Source organism: Microtus oregoni, unplaced genomic scaffold (assembly GCF_018167655.1).
Source record: "Microtus oregoni isolate MIOR12 unplaced genomic scaffold, Mior012 000000F_ref0000247, whole genome shotgun sequence".
Classification (NCBI taxonomy): domain Eukaryota; kingdom Metazoa; phylum Chordata; class Mammalia; order Rodentia; family Cricetidae; genus Microtus; species Microtus oregoni.
The window spans coordinates 6,589,011-6,610,133 of record NW_024543059.1 but is presented as its reverse complement, the minus strand read 5'-3'; the positions used below and the strand labels follow the sequence as shown (position 1 = coordinate 6,610,133).

Here is a 21,123-nt window from a genome sequence, read left to right as displayed (position 1 = left end):
AAATAACAAGACTGTGATGAAATATCACAAATTTTTAAGTTATTACTGAACTCTGTATCTCAAGTAAGGATTATATAAAAAGAAATGTAAAACCAACAGCTGGAAACTAGTGCTACCAGCTGTATATGTACAGAGATGGCTCAGTAGTTAAGTGAACAGGTTGATCTTCCAGGGACCTAGGTTCTGTCCTTAGCACCCACATGGCAGCTCACAACCATACATAGTACCAGATCTAGGTGATCCAAACCCCTTTTCTGGTCTCTGTGGGCATTAGAAAAAAAGAAAAAATAGTGTACACACATACAAACAGCAAAATATCCATTCAGATAAAATACTATTTTAAATGAAAGTGAAGGTTTACATTATACAGCCAGGTAGACTGTATAGTTATCACAAGAAATGGCAGGAACCTCAGTCATCATTATATGTAAATGCAGATTTATACTTCTTTAAAAGCAAAAGAAGACTACTGCCAGAATCCACTAAACAATTAAGTGCTACAGAGTCATGAGTTAATTCTATCTAATTGATTCATAGCCAGGTTAGTAATGTTAGTTCATAAATAGACAGGACAGGAGTATCACAACCTCCAAAGCAGTCTGTTGCAGAAGAACTTTAAACCTCTGGCATCTGGCAGCTGGTGAAGTGAGTTTAAAGCACATTTCTAGATTTCTAAGTCTCAGGACCCGAGTTCCAACCCTAGACTTGGGTGTAAGCCCAGGACCAACTCCTAACAGCTGTCTTCTGACCTCCACACACACCAGGGCACATGTGAGTAACAGTATTCACACAACAGTGAGAATAGGTGAAATTATGGAAAAAGGATTCTGATCATGTAACTCAGTAGTAGAGTGCTTGCCTAGCACGTACCAGCTCCTAAAGAGAATCCCCAATACCAGGGAGGGAAGGAGCATTGTTTATGAGTCAAACATCAAAGTCTTTTCAAAGAAAATTACAAAGAAGTCAGTTCTACAAAAGTATTTTTTATCAAGTCACTCTAATCAAAGCCCTACTAGGAATAATGTCAACAACTTACAAAACCAAGAGTTTAATGAAACCAACACTGGACTGCCTCAGCCAGCTGTTGATCAGTTTCACCCCGGTTAGTTTCACTAATGTATCTATCAAATGCTCCATACTGTTTTCTCTTAAGTACCACACTGGTTAGTAGCAGTTGCTGGAATCTGAGAGAACACAGTTCCTGTTTGTAGGTTGTTCTCATAACTATCACACACTCTTCCCAGAAACCATAACTTCTATTTATTCCCTTCTTGCTGACGTCATTTTTTAACTTTCTGGACATTTCTCCATCACAGATACCTTAAATTTTGTCTCAGACTTCTTGGTTTAACATCTAAATGAACAACCAATACAAGTCCTTTATCTCAAAATCTCTTTTACAGCAGCCTGCGGTACTCACATCATCCCAACGCCTGGCTCCCAAATGGAAAGGACTCAAGTGATACTTCAATTTATGACACTAACTGCAACCTCACAACTTCTCTGACCAAGCAGCACTACTGCAAACATTCTCTTGCTAATACCTCATTTTCTTGCACCTTTCTCCCTTGCAGTCAGTCACTCAGCAAATTCATGACCTTGGATGAACAAATAATCCATTACTATCCATACGTGACTACATAAAAAGCCACACAGGGGATGCAGTCGATGGCATGACAGCCTAGCGTGCATAATAAACTCATCAGTTTTTAAAAATCACACCACTGGCCAAGCTGGCAGACAAATAAATTCATGATTATCAACTTCACAAAGATAGGAAAGATTTCCACCAATCCTTATAGTCTAATTATTTAGAGAACTCCAAAGTATCTTCAAACTTCCCTCTACTTCTGTGTCTTAGCTACAGTTAGCTTAGAGCTGAAACTCTCAGCTCATTAACTCTCAAAATGTCTCATTCAGGAACAGTCACATGGAAAACAGTTTATTGAACAGGGTGCAGGGAGTAAGAAATCAGACTCCTAGGAACCTTTTATTACAATCTTCTACGACGTGTCTAAACATGTAACATAAGTTAGAGTTTGGTAAAAATAATTCACCTCTCGACTCAAACCGGTTGTAAAAAAAGACTTGATTTCACCATTTAATATCTTGCATATGCCTACATTTTTCTTAAGATTTCTACTTTAGGCCAGGTTGTGGTAGCACATACATTTAACGCAAGCACGTGGGAGGCAGAGGCAGGTGGATCTCCAAGTTCAAGGGCAAGCCTGGTCTACAGAGTATGTTCCAGGACAGCTAGAGCTACACAGAAAATCTGTGTACAAAGTAAGTACAAAAACAAACAAAATTCTACTTTACTTAAATCGTCTATAATTTCAAGAACAAGCTGAAGCGCACAGCAGCCGTTCAGATCTCAGACGTGGAAACTGCAGGCATTTTAGCTGGGAAAGGATTCACCAGAAATTTCTGTGGGCATCATACTCACTGTTCCTTTAAATGCTCAATCACATTACAAAAACAGCTGCTCACTTATGTTCATAGCAGCATTATTTGTCATAGCCAGAATATGGAAACAACCTAGATGCTCCTTAATTGAAGAATGGATAAGAAAATGTGGTACATTTACACAACGGAGTACTAGTTAGCTGTTAAAAACAATGACATCGGGGCTGAGGAGATGGCTCAGTGGTTAGGAGCATTGCCTGCTCTTCCAAAGGTCCCGAGTTCGATTTCCAGCAACTACATGGTGGCTCACAACCATCTGTAATGAGGTCTGGTGCCCTCTTCTGGCCTGCAGACATACACACAGACAGAACATTGTATACATAATAAATAAATAAATATAAAAAAATGACATCATGAAATTTGAAGGCAAATGGATAAACCAGAAAAAAAATCATCCTGAGGTAACCCAGACCCAGAAAGACAAACATGGTACGTACTCACTCATAAGTGGATATTAGATATAAAGTAAATGATAGCCATGCTACAATCCACAGACCAGAGAGGCTAGATAACCTCCCAGGAAAGGTGAAATAGAAGAGATCTCGTGGGTGGTCTGGGTGGGGGCAGGTAGAGATGAAAACATGAAGATCAGGAGGGTAGAATATTCAAAGAGATGACCAGAAGGGGGGGGGGGGGATTTTCAGGGTCATATAGAAAAACCTGGAGCAAAGGAAACTCCCAGCAGTCTACAAGGATGACCCAGCTAAGACATCCTAATCTGGCCTTCTGTGACCAGGCAGGACTTCCAGTGGAGGGACTGGAACGCTGGCCTAGCCACACACCTTTGACCTACATTCTGTTTGCCTACAGAAGTGTGGAGGTGTTAAGCATGGCATGGAGATTGTGGGAGTAAGCAACCAATGACTGGTCCAGCCTCAGACCCATACCATGATAGTGAGCCTACCCCCTGTCACCGCCTGGAGTGTCAGGACCCAGAGGCTGGATGACCCAGAGACCTAAGATAGAACTAAACATGATTGGAGGAGAAAAAAAGAAAAAGAAAAAGTCAACATAATGATGACTAAGGATACTCTACAATACTTTCAGATTGGTGACTACCCCAGTTGTCACCAGAGTCTTAATCCATCACCTGATGGAAACAGACACAGAGATCCATAGTCATGCATTGGGCTGAACAAGAATTGTACCAGCCAGGGTTGGTCAAGAACATCACAAGGGAACCCACAGAAACAACTAACCTGGCCTCTTAGGGGCTCAGAGACTAACCAGAGAGCCTGCATGAGAACAACACAGGCCTCCGCATATGTGTGACAATTGTGTGGTTTGGTCTATTTATGGGACTCATAGCTGTGGGAGCAGGGACTGTCTCTAACGCTTTGGCTGGTTCTTGGAACTAGTCCTCATACGGGGTTGCCTTGGCCAGCCTTGATACAAGTGGACGAGCTTGGCCCTATCTCAACTTGTTCAGTCATGCTCTGTTGATGCCCCTTCCTGAACAAAAGAAACTGAGAAGAAGTCGATTGGGGGAAGGATGGGGGGGATGAGAGGAGAAAAGGGAGGGGAAACTTCACTAGAATGTAAAATGAATAAATACATTTTTAAAAAAATCTACGGTGGCTCTTTCCTGAGCTCCCATGATACAGCCTAAGGGAAAAAGCTGCCTATATATATAAAATACTACTAGACATCAAAGTACTGGTCACACTATTCATGTCATAGTTCTTATACTTAGATGATCAGTACTCAGAATGCAGAAAGATTAAACTCAACTTTTACATGCATGTTGTCTCAGAACATAATTCAATCCTCAGCACACATATAAGAGTGGAAAAAAGATCCAATTTCATAAAGTTATCTTCTGACCTCCACATATGTACCATGGCATACACGGCTCCCACCCCACCATGCACACATGATAAATAATTTTTGGGAAAAAAAATATAAGTGGACACGGTAAGCCCTGGCTTGAGAGCTGCAGTCACTCCCAAAGCTATCTTCCCCCAAGTGACTTGTAGCAGCATGTTCCCAGTGGCAGGGCCTAGGATCCAAAGGGCCTGCAGTCCTCAGCCCTAGGATCCTGAAATGAGTTTTCCTGTGACACAAGGACCCTTGGCCTTCTGCCTAGTTTTGCCTAGATTTTGGTTTAAGGCGCAGAGCTGAGCAATATAGGTGATCGCCAACAAGCAATCCCAGCCCAAGTGCTTAAACTACATCAGGGAGTTTTATCATGAGTTGCCCTGAGAGCACAGCAGACAGGGTGCTCTTTACCACTTCTTCATACCAAAGGATCAAGAACTGATGAGCAGTTGAGTTATGCACCTTTGGAACATTTAAGACCATTGGAACAGTCATACAATGCAAATGGTATCTGCTACATCCATCTAAATCCTTGTTCTATGACAACGTTATTTCTCCCTCCCCCAAGCACCCCCCCCCCCAGTGCGGGTTAGGGATAGGGTTAGGGGGTAAGAGTAAGGAAAACTGGTGATTTCCCCGCCTCTCTCCTCAATCACTGGATTACAGGCATATGCTATCACAACCAGCTATAAATGGTAAAGGAAAGAACAAACAGAAAGATACCCTATGTTTATTAGAAACTAAACATGCTACAGGTGGTGAGACTGCCCAGACAGACCGGCACATTTAGTAACCCTACTTCTAAAAGCCTGGCTGCAAGCAAGGCCAGGCAGGACACAGGAGGCAGAAGCAGACAGATTTTTTGAGAATTCAAAACCAGACAGGGAAACATGAGGCCCTATCTCTAACCAAAAGAACTAATTAAAATTCTTGACCAATTTTTTTTTTAACCAAAACTGACGTACTAATCCTAAAATTCCCATGGAATCACAAGGCAACCAGAAAAACTGAACATAATCAATTGAGTGGGTGGAGAACAGGGATGGGGCTGGGGAAAGAAACTACAAGAAATAAAATCACACCGTAGGGTTATGGCACATAATCTTGTAAACATACTAAAATTGGTTATAAAATTTAAAAGGATGAATTTTTAATCATGAGAACTATAACTCAATAAAGTTGTTACAAAGATAAATAGAACTTTAAAAAATCCTACTACAGAAAGTATATAGCATTCCTCCAAAGAAAAATAAAGTTTAGCTATAGACCTGGGCAAAGTTCTGTAATTCACATTGTATAATTCCTGTTTTATAGTATTTGATATTTGAATTAGAGATAAAAACATAACTCACCCTCTTTTCACTTTTGTGAAATCGAATGCAACTTGTCTGTATGAAACTGCCTTTTCATTTAGATACCTACTATACCGCCTAATAAATGTAGACATATCATAGCCTGCAAAACAAAGTTTTCGTGAATGATTAAAATCTAAAGTTTACTAAAACAACTTTATTATTCAATAGCACAAATATGTTATCCTAACTATATTCAGTGATGCAAATTAAGTAATACTAAGTTTCATACTAAATTCTTTAGAATTTTTAGATTCAGATGTATCATATAAGGATTTAAATTTTTTTTCCTTTACAATTTCACTAAAAATATATCTATTTTGTTTCATTTGGCCCACACGCCTATTCTTTACTTTTCACGAGTTAGAAAAATGTTTCCTTTCACAATTTAAGAATCTCAGAACTCAAACTTAACACTTTTAACACCCAGCAGAACCATAATTCCATCCTTCAAATCAAATGAAGGTTCTGTTTTTATACTTGTGAAATCTTTAGCTGTGTATTATTTAGGAAAAATGTAACACAGATGTACCAACCATGTAAGAAGTATGAAAAGCATTGTCCAATAAAAAGGACAGTTATATATATGATGAAGGTGCAACCAGTTTTATGTATGGTTTCAAAAAAAACCTTGCTAATTCATATAAATCACCCTAACACTGCTTCAACATAATCAGCAACATAAAGCTTTACCAGTATATTTTTTAAGATACCAGAAACCTTGTATTTTAGCAACTGTCTAAGTCAAAGGTCTATAATTTTTGCTTCTCAATGAAAAATAGGTCAGTTTCTTTTAACTTGGCTTGTTCAGATTTAATTTGACTTGATATCTGATTTACAAAAGACAATAATAACCACACACATATGATTTGATTTCGATGTGACACCTACCAATCTGCAAGTGTTTAGTGACTGCTTACTAAAAAGTCAGAACAAAACAGACAAGGAAGAAAAATGGAATTACTGCTGCCGCTCGCTCGGCTCAGACCTGCTAATGTACTTTATAAAACATCTTGGGTTTTTGGTCGATGCTGTTCCGTTCCATCCCCTTACCTATTATTCTTCCTTACCTTGAGAGGGAAATACCTCTTGCTCTTCAAACCTCAACTGATCTTATTGCTAAAATCTTTATAGAATATATATTTGTTTGTTTTGGTTTGTCAAAACAGGATTTCTCTGTGCAGCCCTGGCTGTCCTGTAACTCACTCTGTAGATCAGGCTGTCCTCAAATTAAAGAAAATCACTTTTCTCTGCCTCTCAAGTGCTGGAATTAAAGGTGTGTGCCCGAACCATCTAGCTAGAATATAAGTCTTTAAAATATGTATAAGTGTGTGTGTGTGCGTGCGCACGTGTTCCTGGTCACTCCATGCATATGGAGGCCAAAGACAACTTGCAGAACTCTGTTCATTCTTTCCACCATGTGGATCTGGGGATCAGGTTTGGCAACAAGCACCCTTACCTACTGGGCCATCTAATCTATCTCCTCACAAAAAGAATAAAAGTCTAAAAATCTTTATCTCTAACTTTACATAATTTCTGGACCTTGAGAGAAGCCTATATGGTTAAGAGGCCCATTTGCTCTTCCAGAGAACCAAAGTTCAACTCCTAGCACCCAGATGACAGCTGACAATCATCTATAATTCTAGATTCAAGGGATTCAATGCCCTTATCCAGCTCTGCACGCACTGCAAACATTGGCAGAGAGACATAAATGCAAATAAAACACCCACACACATAAAATAAAAATACAAGTTAGAAATAGTAAAACGAAATATATTTATTTCATTTTCATCTCAAGGAAATGAAAATTAGTAACTAATGAGACAAAAACCAACGGGATGTATGTATAGAATCTATAGTCGTTGCAGCTATAGACTATAAAGTAAAAGTTCATAGACTTAAAAGTAAAAGTTAAATAAGAGCTAAGAAACATCAATAAAAAGATCTCCAAGAAAAGCTGGATATGGTGGGCTATGTCTATAATCCTAGCATTTGAGAGGTTGAAGCAAAGGACTTCCAAGAAGTTCAGGTCAGCCTGAACTACTGAGACCCTGTCTCAAAAAACAAACAAATAAAAAACAAAACAAAAGCAAAAACCAAAGCAACAAAAGTGAAGGGAGAAGACAGCAAACAAGGAGTTTCTATCTTCCCTGAAAGGGGTGCCCCATTTTACTACACCATCAGTCTGTTCTATCTTTTTTTATTTTTAAAAATATTTTTAATATTACAAAATGGGGATATTGCTGATTACCCCCCCCCCCTTATGTCCCTCTTATTAAAACAAATTGAACAAGGGGCTGAAGAAATGGCTCAGAGGTTAGGATCTCTTGCTACTCCTACAGAAGCTCAGAGGGCAGCACTCACAATCACCTCCAACTCCAGTTCCGTGGGATCTGATGCCCTCTGTCTTTTTTCAACTTCTGAGGGAACCCACATGTGTGTGCATATATACACATAACATAAATAATTTTCTTTTAAAATAAATAATACTAATGAAATTCTGTTACCACTGGGTCTTATGCACTTAACTTATATTCCAGAATTACTGGAAGCATATTCATTTTAAGCAATATTTCTTTCTATCCATGCTAAGTCATACTCCATTTAGCAAAAGGAAACAAGCATCAAACTAAATACACTAAATTTTTCTTAATTTGCACTGTAAGAACCATAGTCTAGGCTCTCATTAACTTGATAATAGGATGGAGCAATGCCTAGAACAGTCTCAATGGCTTAAAAAAAAAAATCAGTCTATTCTGATCCAGCTTGACCTTCGGCTGTTTCCTTGTAATATACTTGCTTCTCCCCTACAAAAATCCTTTCCTAGTTCTCTACTACACTATAAAATTTAAGCCCACCAAAGTCTTCTGTTTGGTTTTGGTGTGAATAGCTTCTTGAGGGCTGTTTACCACTACACATGTTCTCTAGGGTGTCACGCATACTCATTTTCCTATGGATCTTAAATATTTCATACCATCTGTACAAGTGTACTTAGATTAAGAAATCTCTTCACTCTCAAAGCCCTACACAGGTCTCACGTTCTCTGAAGATCATATTTCCCAGACTGAAACTCACTGTTAATCTTCCCAAATAGGTTAGTAATCCTTTATGTGGCCTTCCCAGCTCTGGCAGTCAAGACTATGAATATCCAGTTCTAGACAACAGACCCCATTAAGACAGAATGGACAGGGATGGCTATAACCAACAAGGCAATTTAAAGTGATCAGACTCAAAGAGAAGCAAAGGGAACTGTTAGAGAAGTACAGGAGGCATCAGGTGGGAGTGTTCAACTCACAATCTGCACATGTCTAAAAGTGCTGTTACATAGCACAGTAACAAATATTTAAATATATACAATGAAAACTCTTTTAAAGATAAATAAAAAAGGAACAACCATGCTATCAATGTCAATTAACACTATATTCAATTTTGTCCCTATAATGTACAATGTCAACCATATTTCTTATGATAAAACAAATCCAAAAAGCAGCAGTAACATTTAAGGTAACTAGTTAGTGTGCCTGGCATTATTCTAAGCACTTTAGGGTTAGTTATTAACTAGGTTTACTGAGCAGTGACTATCCTTTTTTGTAATTTTATGGACAACAACACAGAGGTAAAGGAAACTTGGTCAAGTTCATGTATTCTAAGTGCTATAGCACAGGCAGTGCAGCTCCAGAGCTCATGTTTGCAACCCCCGCCCCGTGCTGCTCTCAGAGACTCAAGTGTTAACTATGACAACAACCTTAATACCAAATTAGAAGACATTCACTCAAATGTGATCTGAAGCATCAATAAGATTTAATATAGTTGACTGCTGCAATAATCATTATTTGGGGTTACTCGGGTTTCTAGAAAACAAAAAGTCTTTACCTTGCAATCCACTTTTATCCAAAAAATTGCTTAAGTTAAACAATGTGTTTCTTGAAGCCAAATACTGTATGAAACGCTGGAAAACAAACAATTATAAAAAATTATAGTGCTGCCATCTTACAAACTTTGAATTTGCAAGCAGAAGGAAAGAGATGGTTAATATATTAAGTGAGCTTATTTCAATTTCCCATCCTCACTCTCATTAGTCACCCAAAAGAAAAACATAATTTTCATTAGTACATTGATTACCATCTAATGACCACAACTACAATACTAAAGACAAAATAATTGAATGAATTAAGTACTACAATCAATAATTCTGTCTTTACTATAGCATAGTAGTACACAGATAAGTATAACCAGATCATATCTGTACTTTAACTCATTTATTCTGTTTTTGTATGACATGTCAAAGCACATATATGGAGGTCAGAGGACAACTTTTGGGGGTCAGTTTCACCCTCCATCATGCAAGTTCTAGAGAACAAAAACTTAGATCCTTGCTTCACCTACTGAACTGTCTCACCAGCCCTCCTAAATATGTTTATTATTATTTCTCTCTCTTTTTCTTTAAGGCAGAGCCTCAGAAGTTATTTCACACAGTTTCATCATAAGCATTGGATTCTGGGGATCCAAACTCAGGTCCCTAACTTTGCACAATAAACACTTTACTAACTGAGCTACCTCTCCAACTCCACTATCGAGATTTTTGGTTACCCCAATTTTTGTGATTTTTTTAAAAAAAGAAAATATTCTTAAACACACAAGAGAATGTTAAAGGTTACTTCTTATCCACTGACTAGGTTAAACACATTAAAATACTCACTTCAGAGCTTATGATACAATCACAACATCGCAGACTCCATTGAAAACAGCTCTATAATCTCATTTCCTCCTTCCCTCATTAAAAGTGACTACTCTGTTGAAGCAGGCATAGCTTCTGACAATTTCTGCATGCAAACATTGATGCAAGTTTGTACTCTCTCTGAGATTTACAGCTATGTGCACTGCACTCCTCAGACTCCTGAGCCTAAGGAAATAGGATGATGAATCTGAGACAAGCCCTGGCTACAACAGAAAAGTTCTATATCCTGCAATGTCAAATATCTACCCAAAACTTGAGTTATTTTTAAACAATTTCTCTTCCTTATCTGTTGTGTGTTCATGATAGTGTGGTGAGGTGGGAGGTAGGTGAGAATGCACAGTGCACATGTTGGAGGCTGCAGGAGGACGGTTTGCAGGGCAGGGCCCCTCCATCCCCCATGTGCACACCATGTACTGACTTAGACTGTCAAGCTTCAAACTGTCACCTGCTGAGCTACCTTACTAGCCCCATTCTTTATGTAAATATTAAAAAGCATGTTTACTCAATATGCAAACTTACTTTTTAATAAATGATAGTTTTATATAAAATTGTTTTAATTTTTTTTTTTTTTTTTTTTTTTGAGACAGGGTTTCTCTGTGGCTGTGGAGCCTGTCCTGGAACTAGCTCTGTAGACCAGGCTGGTCTCGAACTCATAGAGATCCGCCTGTCTCTGCCTCCCGAGTGCTGGGATTAAAGGCATGCGCCACCATCGCCCGGCTAAAATGCATGCTGCTGTAGTATGTGCGCGTGCACACACACACACACATACTACATACACACACAATAATAATAAAACGGGTGGCTGGAGGGATGACTTAGCACTTAAGAGCACTTGTTTGTGGAGGACCTGGGTCCAGTTCCCAGCACCTCTGTGGTGACTCACAACCATTCTGTATATTATCTGATTTCAGGGGCTCTGACACCCTCTTTTGACCTCGTTAGGCACCAAATAAAGATATGGTGCACATGCATCCATGCAGGCAAAATATATGAACATGAAATAAAACAAATGAATGAGAAATAAAATATATTTCTTATATCAGCAAATAGATTTATATACCTGATTTATTTTTTTACATTTTTTTATACTTTGTATATGTGTACCCATACACAATCCAATCCTTGTAGGGGTAAGAAGACAACTTTGTGCAGTCATTCTCTCCTCCTAAAATCTGAGATCTGGGGATACAGTGCAGGTGCCAACCTTGGTAGCAAGTGCCTTTACGCACTAAGCCATTCTACAGACCCTGTTCACATATTTTATATACCCATATACCTGAGATGACATAAAACTCTCTTGGGAAAAAAGGAACCATGAGTGGAAGAGTTTAAGAAGCCTTGGCTAATTCTACTTATTCATTATGGTATTCCCATAACACTAACAAGAAATGTAAAGTAGATAGAAATGACTTGTTCAAGACACTTAGCTATTATATGGAAAAAAGGGATGGGAGGTTCTAGTTATCCCATGTCAAGACCCTATGACACAGAATCAACCTTTAAAGATCTTCTCTGAGTCTTGGTTTCTCCACTTAACACTAGTGGGAATTGGGACAGCTCATTCCTTGTTTCTATTTTAGCTGCTTGGTATGGAACAGCCATGACGTCTACCTACCAGCCAATAGTAGATCTCTTCTACTTGTAAACAAATGTTGAAACATTATATCCTTCCCTGTTAAGAGCTACCATTCTATGGTATTCTAATCACCACAGCATAAAGGAATCCTATGTACATCTCACAGACTACAGAGTTGCCAGTAGATAAACCTGAGTTGAGAATAAACGAGAAAAGGGGCAGAGGAGAGATGGGGGAAGCAAAGCAAGGCAACTCCCTTAGCTGCTCTAGGGAAGTACAAAGTACAGTGATGTGCCATCTTTCTCCTGTCTGTTGGCCAACTGTTAGAAACAGCAGTCAACTTTCTATCTTGCTTTTAGCAACGTTAGTCTGCATACTACTGTCTCATCTGAAACTACACTCATAGAACATCACAACATCTGAATATACTACCATAAATTACTACATCTAAAACCTAACACTGATACTTTTTTGCCTCTTTCCTGGAATTATAGTTGGCTGTATTTGTAGCTCCTGAATTCTTCAGAATAAATACCTCTAAGCAAACACACATGTTAAAAGTAGAAACTATTATTATAGTTGAGACCAAGATGTTTTGAGTTACATTTAAGTAGCATACCCAAACACTTCAACTGGATCTATGAACTGGCTGGAATGGGTTCAGAAGCAACTGGGTAACATATGCCCTTAACAGTTGCTGCGTGATTGACTAGTACACATTTTAGGCACCACCGCAGAATGCCATTTTTAAAAACTACAAACAAATCTCCATATGGTGCTATAATATGAATACCCCAAGAAAACTGAGGGAAAAAAGTTAATTTTACAGCCAGTGGTTGTGCACTCCTTTAATCCCAGCGCACTCAGGAGGAAAAGGGAGACAGGTCTCTTTGAGTTCAAAGCCGGCCTGGTCTACTGTCAGAGCTATTACACAGAAAAAACCTGTTTCAAAAAAGAGGGGTGGGGTGGGATGGGGGATGGGCTGGCTAGAGAGATGGCTCAGTGGTTCTGTTCTTCCTAAGGATTCAGGTTCAATTTCCAGTACCCACATGGCAGCTCACGACTCTCTGTTACTATATAGTTCTAGGGGATTTGACACCCTCGCACAGACATACATGCAGGCAAATCACCAATGCACATAACATAAAAATAAATACATTATTAAAAAAATAAAAAAGTGAAATATAAAACTATATGATGATGACAAACAATACGGAATATGGTGATACTTATAACAAGTAGAACACAGAAACAAGCCAAATACAGTTTTGTTTCCAAAGTATGATTATTGCTATAAGAACCACGAGGGAATAAAAAAAAAATGTGCCAGGAGTTAAGATTTGTTGGAATGATGTAGCTGCACTGGTATCTTTCACAGAAGAAAAGAGTTTCTCCTGATCTAGAAGCCTAAGATGGTAGTAAAATGAGAGGTGACAGAAAACCGTGAGGCTCAGTAATCAAACAAGACAAAAACGTCTTTCTCACCCTTGAGAAGCATCTTTTCTTTCCAAATTACTCAGTAAAATAGATCTATCTAGTTTCATTCAATCATTCCACAGCAGCTTAATTAAACACAACGTCACAATAAGTAGAAGAGCTGAGAAGCCCAAACAAGGTTAAGAACCAAAGACTGATAGGCTATCATGGAAAACAAGATGATTCTTTCCAGACAGAAAACCCATCAAGGTTTCTCTGCAGGTCTTACTGGTTTACCCTTCTGAGCAGCAAGGGCACCAGGAACTTCTAAGATGAAGACATTCTTTACCAGTCCCTCTCAGCAAAATGTCACGTTAGTAGTCAACAGCATAACCCTCCACTAAACAAAATATTTCCAAAGACAACCACATGCAGTCAAACAGCAAATCAATGGATGATAATAATAATAATAATAAAAATCAGGCAGATATAGACATATAGTTTATAACTGAAGACTAGAAAGACCAGTGCTGTTTACAGAACGTAGTGCTCAGAATTACCTCTGCTTCTCCATTTCATTACTAAAGTCCTGTACGCTCTGACCTATGCTCTACTTTCTAGTTTATTTCATTACTGTTCTTCAAAATGCGGAATCTAACGTCTTTATTTTTGGCCATATGACTTGCTCTTTTTATCTACATTCAGCTACAGTAGTCACCATCTAAGTTTTAATGAGCAAAGCAAGTTAAATAATCAGTAATCACATCAATATACATGGTTTTTGATATACTTATCAAGTTTTTCCTGGGCTGAAGAGATGTCTCAGCATGTAAGTGTAGATGCCCTGCAAGCCTGATGACTTGAGTCTGATCCTGGAAACCCAACCTCCACACAGTAATACAGTACTTTTAAAAAGTGGTTCTTACCTCATTTCCATACACCATCAAATGATGAGTTGTAATGAGTGACTTGAAGACCACCACCCAACTACTGTTAGTAGTTCTTTCAAACAAACTGTCTGCCAACTGTGGGATGTTCACATTCATCTCATTTGTACACTGAATTAAATCTGTAATAATAAAAAAAAAAGGTTAATCTCTAGTTTTAATTTACAGATTTCCATAGTAGTTTGGACAAACTGTTAAAATTCTTTCAGGAGAGTTGGCAAGATACCTCAGCAGGTAAGGTCACTTGTTACTAAGCCTGATGACACAAGTTCAAAACGCAGGACCCAAAGGGCATGAGGAAGCTGGAACACACACACACACACACACACACACACTCTCTCTCTCTCTCTCTCTCTCTCTCTCTCTCTCTCTCATATGGCATGCACACTTGCTCACATACACAATGTAAAATAATTGACAATAAGTAAGTGTAATTAATTTAAAAACCTCCTCACGTAGAGTTAGAGAGTAGTACTGGTTAGCTTTACATAAATGATCAGTGTCGGAGTATTAAGCCAGTTCCCCTGGGTTCTATTCAGTGCCAAGTGGTTTATTCATCTCAAAAGGAATTGCTTAGGAGCCCTAAGAAGTTGTAGCTATCTTACTATCTATAACTTTCAAAGCTACAATTCTGACTATATTTACCCCTTTGGAGTAAAATCTGTAAGCTTTCCTTTAAAAAAAAAAAAACTTTCAAAAGAAATCCTGTATAGACTGAGCAGGAAGACGGCTGGTCATCTGTACAAGTGTCTGCTCTATGGTATCCTCTGTTCTAGTAGGGAAGGAGCAGAGAGACATGTCTGTGACAGAGTAAATCTTAGTTTATGCAAACTATGGCTCATTCTTGTTCCCTCAATCCTACTGAGTTAACTCAGCCATTCTTATCAGCTAGCTAATTCTGACAAACGAAACTGAAAACAGATTAAAGTTTCCAAATTAAAAAGGATTAATACTGCTAAAGTTCCAATTTTATTTTTACTTTATGTATTTACTTATTTGAGGCAGGACCTCTCTACCCATCTAATTATTTATTTATTTGTTTTTTGAGGCAGGGTCTCTCTATGTAGCCCTGGAATCCAGGAATTACATAGATCAGGCCTGGCCTCCAGCTCACAGAGAACTCGCCTGCCTAGGTGCTGAGATCAGGCATGTGCTACCACATCTGGCCTAATCTGATTCACTTCAAGCACAAAGGCATTATTATAAAATAGTCTAGCACACAACTGCTTGATTACCAAAATAGAATTCTTACTAGACCTCAAAGTTTTACCTACAGTCTGCTTTAAAATTTTAAGTGGCAAATTCAATATAGGAAATCCCAACTATGATCCATTCTATAGAATAGAAAGGTAGAATCAGATATGACTTGTTTTACCTTTAAAATGTGTATCATATATGATGTACAAATATGTCAGCTATAACTATTATAATAAGGTTGTTGTAACTATCCATGACTGGATTAGTAACCTGTTCACTTTAACAGTTGAAAATGACTAAATGGGAATTCAGATGACCTAGCTTGGCCTTGGCTGCTTGCAAGAAATAACAATGTAACCAAGAGTTACTTGCCTGCAATTCTTTAAAATGCATGTTTTAGTAGATCCAATTAGTAACATTTGCTGAACAACTCAAGTAGCTACCCAAGCTAATACTGCTTGAAGAACAAAGTACCACACAGTGAAACAGAAGGCCTACAGAACAGCTGAATGACAAAATCTTTCACAACTCAGATCAATTGTAACAAAAACAAAGAGTAAATTCAACTCGGGTGTGTATGGTCTGGCTTCTGAGACTTAAAAAAATATGAAGGAATCCAATCTACCTCAATACTACTTTGCACTTGTTCTACAGCACTGCATGCCTTAATGCTTGCTTTATTCCAAAGTCAATCTGCTGGGCCAACTCTACCTAGAACAGTTTACTTCTTTGTTTAAAGACTAGGTCTCCCTATATAGCCAGTCTGGCTCTACTTATGATCCTCCTGCTTCAGCCTCCCAAGTATTGAGATCCTAAGTATATAACACCTGACTCTGGTCTGACCTGATGTTTAGTTTTAAAAACTAAACATCAGGTCCCCCTTCCTTCCATTTAGCTTTACAGCCTTATCTTTTTTTTTCTTCTATATCCTTCCAGAAGTTACCTTGAGAAACTACTGCCTCAAAGTATCATTCATTTTTTTTTTGGTTTGGTGTTATATGTGATTTGGGTATGTGTTCATGTGGATATGTGAGCAAGTGCATACAAAGTCCACGCGTGTGGGCATGAACATAGGCCAGAGATCAATGCCAGGTGTCTTATCTATTGCTTTCCACATTTTTGGGGGGCAGCTTGACACCTTGCTGCCTCTGTGTCCCCCACCCTTAGGGTAAAAGGTACCCGCCTCTATGTGCAGCTATTTACGTGAGTGCTGGGACTCCAAATGCAGATCCTCATACTTGTACAGCAATCCCCTTACCAACTGAGACATTTCCCCAACCCCTTAGGCATCTTTCTGTTTCCAAAGTTAAACCTGCCATCAAGCTCCTCAAAGGTGCTCTTCCTACCTCTTCTCTGTGCATCTGTTATAGAGATATTCATTCTACACATCAGTAAGCTAAGCTTTCTCATGCCATCTCCTAAACCTCCAAAAAGGCTATCTCTTTATCTTAGCATGAAGACTCTGAATCCTCAATCTGAAATTGGGAAGGAGGTTACCACCACATGTAATCAATGTTGCCAGCATGAATATCAAAGGGGTAGATAAACTATTCTGCAAAGCACAACCAATACACCCACCACAACTAAAACTGCCAACAATGAACTGGGCATGGTAGTACATGCTGCAATCCAAGCGACAAGACAGGAGAATTGGCACTTGGCACAGTGAATAAGGCCAGTCAGGGATACAAACTGAGACTCCTCAGAAAACCAAAAAGACTGCCAAAAATAAGGAACACTGTTCAGACTGGCTTCCCTACTTTTGGTAATAGCTGATTTAGTATCTCACCTACCCCACAATGCTAATCATTCTCTAAATGATACACAATGCTCTACAAAGCAACACTATCATTATCTAACCTAAATAATGTCTTTTCTTCCAGCATGGGACAAGGAAATACACTTTGCTACTATCTTTCACCAGCAGAACACCTTTCCAATGCTCTGTGGTGCATTTGCTACTTCATACCTGAATCTTTTCATTCAAGTTCATTATTCAAAATATTGTTTTAGTGAAGAATTTCCTTCCACAAACTAAAGTGCCTTCCAAAGTCACTGACATTGGTACATAACAATTCTACACTACCAAACTTTCTTCTACACCTAACCGACTTCTAGTCATTTTGTTCTATTAATCACCTCAAAAGGAACCTCCATTTCTTTATTCATCCAAGATAAATAGCTACGGCTAAATAAAGTCTAGTTTAGTAGGAACACATTTCGGGCTCAACTACAGTGTACACACATACACACAGCGGGTGTGCATAAACTGTCAGTTACATGGGCATGTCTATACTGCACAGTACAGAGTATATAGCACGGATGTGCACACACTATGGACAATCATACTCTGCTCTCTTAGGATCTGCTTTCCTTCTGCACCCCGATATCCTTCTCTGCAACGCGTCACAAATGCCAAATACCTCGGATGTTTGGCACTGTTCTTCCTTCTACTTGGGATGCTCTTCCCCCAGATACTAGTTTTCTCACTTTCTCTTTCTATAGATCCTTGCTGAAATGTCACATTCATCAGAAAAACGTCTTTGAATATTAATTCATATTAACACATACTTAGGGCATCTCTTTAACTCCATATCATCATTACCTACTCCACTATACACTTGTTACTATTTAACTCATCTTACTTTGTTTAATGACTATCTCTAAACTATTAGTTTTTGGGTGGACAGAGTTGCTTGAGCTCCACTATTTCCCCAGAGGTCTGAAACAATGCCACAATATAATAGTCACTCATTTCTCAAATAAATACATTCATCTTGGTATATATTTGTACATGTTCTTTTCTGACGACATATCTATTTGGTCCAGGCTCACCTGACATTCCCATGTAGATAAGACTGAACTCCAACTTCCTGCCTGTCTTGCAAGTACTGGAAAGTAAAGGCATACCCTGGATACATATGTACACTTTTAGGAAAGCATCCATAGCCGGGCGGTGGTGGCGCATGCCTTTAATCCCAGCACTTGGGAGGCAGAGGCAGGCGGATCTCTGTGAGTTCGAGACCAACCTGGTCTACAAGAGCTAGTTCCAGGACAGGCTCCAAAACCACAGAGAAACCCTGTCTTGAAGAACCAAAAAAAAAAAAAAAAAAAAAAAAAAAAAAGCATCCAAATGAGCATGGTAGTTTGCCTCAAAGTCAAAACTGACAAAATAGAGAACTCAAGTCCAGCCTGAGCTAGTGTGAGACCGTATCTCAAAAAAACAAACAAAAAAGAGGGAGTGAGAAGGGAAAAGAGGAAGGGTTAGGTAATAAGGGAGGAAAGGGAAGGAAGGAGGCAGGAAGAATCCATCCACCACACTGGCAGGTTACAGCTATTTGCTATTGTTAAAAAGGTGAAAAACAAGCCCAAACGCATAATGTGAAATTTTCAAATTTCAAGTTAAAGGACATCTAAGAAGTTTTCACGATCACCCTTATGAACTCTGCTTGGCTTAGAAGCAATCACATGGAAAGAAGGAGAACTCAGAGGCTCTAAGGTAGTATTTCACATACAACAAAACAAGAAAAATGAAGTAAGAATTCACGGTAACTGCTGAGCGGTGGTGGCGCACGCCTTTAATCCCAGTACTCAGGAGGCAGAGGCAGGGGGATCACTGTGAATTTGAGGCCAGCCTGGTCTACAAGAGCTAGTTCCAGGACAGGATCCAAGGCTACAAAGAAACCCTGTGTGTATGTGGGGGGGGGGGGGGGGGGAGATAAGATTATATACCAGAACAGACCAAATGCAAAACTAAAACTGTACAAATATTACTAGGGTGAGGAACTGTATAAACTCGGCTGTTGTATTTCTACACAACTCCTTAATGCAGCCAGTCACTCTCTCCAAGCAGGTATTCTTCCCCACCATAAAGGCAACTTAAATGTTTCTAATTCTGAAAGGAAAATGCCTTTCTCACCTGTAACTAAAAAAGCAAACTTCCTAACAGAACTCTCATTTCTGAGAATTTCAATTACTTGTCCCACTCTGTATCTAGGACTCAGTGACTGGTTTTTGGTGTTTTTTTTAATTTTCTTTGGTTTTTTTTGTTTTTTGCTGTTATTGGTTGTTTTGTGCATACATGCATGCGTGCGTGCATATGTGTGTATGTGTGTTTAGAGAAGATCTTACTGCATATCCCTAGCTGGTCTGGAACTTACTATGCAAATCAAGCTGACCTCCAACTCCCAGAAATTCACCTTCCTATAGTTCCCAAGTATTGGAATTAAAGGTATTTGTCAACCATGCACAGACCCAGGAGACATATTTCTTTTTGGTTTTTCGAGACAGGGTTTCTCTGTAACTTTGGTGCCTGTCTTGAAACTAGCTCTTGTAGACCAAGCTGGCCTCAAACTCACAGAGATTCGCCTGCCTCTGCCTCCCGAGTGCTGGGATTAAAGGTGTGTACCACCACCGCCCGGAAAGACATATTGCTTAAAAACAAAAACTCTGTAACAATTATCTAGAGAATATAAAAATTGAAGTCCACCAACATGTCTTTAGCAATTCTCAAACCCCACACTCAAAATATAAAAACAAAACAGCATGTAGGTTAAAATGAAAATTTCTAGAATTTAATGTCATAAAGAAAATTTGCAACAGTGAATAACCAACTTTCTTTTCCCATGGAAAGTTAATGGAACCATCAACTACCAAACACAATGTTCTTGCTTTTATTACTAATACATTCCCCCAACTTGTAACTAGAATTAGCATCTGAGAAACCAAATATTAGTTCTATTTATATAGACCAGGCTCTTTGTAAAAGGTAAGTAGGTTACAGGAACTCACTAAATAACAGATTTATGTCTAGAACTAAACCGTTGTAAATGATAAGGATATTTAAAAAATAATGTCCATGTACGTTAAGAGACAGGAAGGGCCCAGGAGAACCTTAAATTCATAATCTGCCTACCTCAGCATCCCAAACACTGGGATTACAGGTCTATATCACTGTGCCCAGAAGCAATTACCCAATTTAAAGCAAATCCTAAATTTTAACTACCTAACAACAAAATAAGAAAAATAATACAAACACAAAACAACAGTCCTGTATTTTTTAGAATATACAACAAAATTTGAACAGTTACCAAATAGTTTAATTTGTCTTATAACCAAACTCCCAGCCGAGGCCACCAGCCTAAGTAGACTTCCCTATGCTACCCAACGACTTTAGTGTTCACATCTACAGTAAGTCAGGCAGCTCAGAGAGCGGAATTCAAAATTGAAATCCAAAGGTCTTGAGTTCCCATGTGAAAATAGCCGCTCAGTAGACAGTATCAAAACAACTCTGCTAACAAATCAGATTTCACAAATGTATGTGAGCCTAGCTAACATTTTTTAAGAGTGATATACAATAGTCATTAGGCAAATGTTATTATTACAGAAAAGTAATCTCTTTGCTCAAACTTCAGACTTTTGTCTGTTGCTAAGGGGAAAATTAAGTGGTCAATTAAATGTCACTTTACACCTCCAATCTTTGGAACTTTTTATGGATGTGAGTTAAATTAAACAACGCTCACCAAGAATAACAACTTGGGATAAAAAAACAGCTTCTGGGGAATTGATATAGAAGTAGCAAAACATCACCTGCAAACACCTTTAATCCCACTA

The 21,123-nt window shown here is 38.7% G+C and overlaps 1 protein-coding gene across 16 annotated transcripts in view; it reads right to left on the bottom strand.

Annotated features, from left to right (window-relative positions):
* Picalm (phosphatidylinositol binding clathrin assembly protein) overlaps positions 1-21,123 on the bottom strand; it is an 80,201-nt gene that overhangs the window by 37,812 nt on the left and 21,266 nt on the right. For all 16 annotated transcript variants that reach the window (XM_041661002.1, XM_041661692.1, XM_041661093.1 and 13 more), the window contains exons 2-4: positions 14,293-14,435; positions 9,510-9,585; positions 5,637-5,739 (exon numbers count right to left, since the gene is read on the bottom strand). In XM_041661002.1, the coding sequence (XP_041516936.1) occupies positions 5,637-5,739; positions 9,510-9,585; positions 14,293-14,435 (322 nt within the window). The remainder of the gene's footprint in view (positions 1-5,636; positions 5,740-9,509; positions 9,586-14,292; positions 14,436-21,123) is intronic.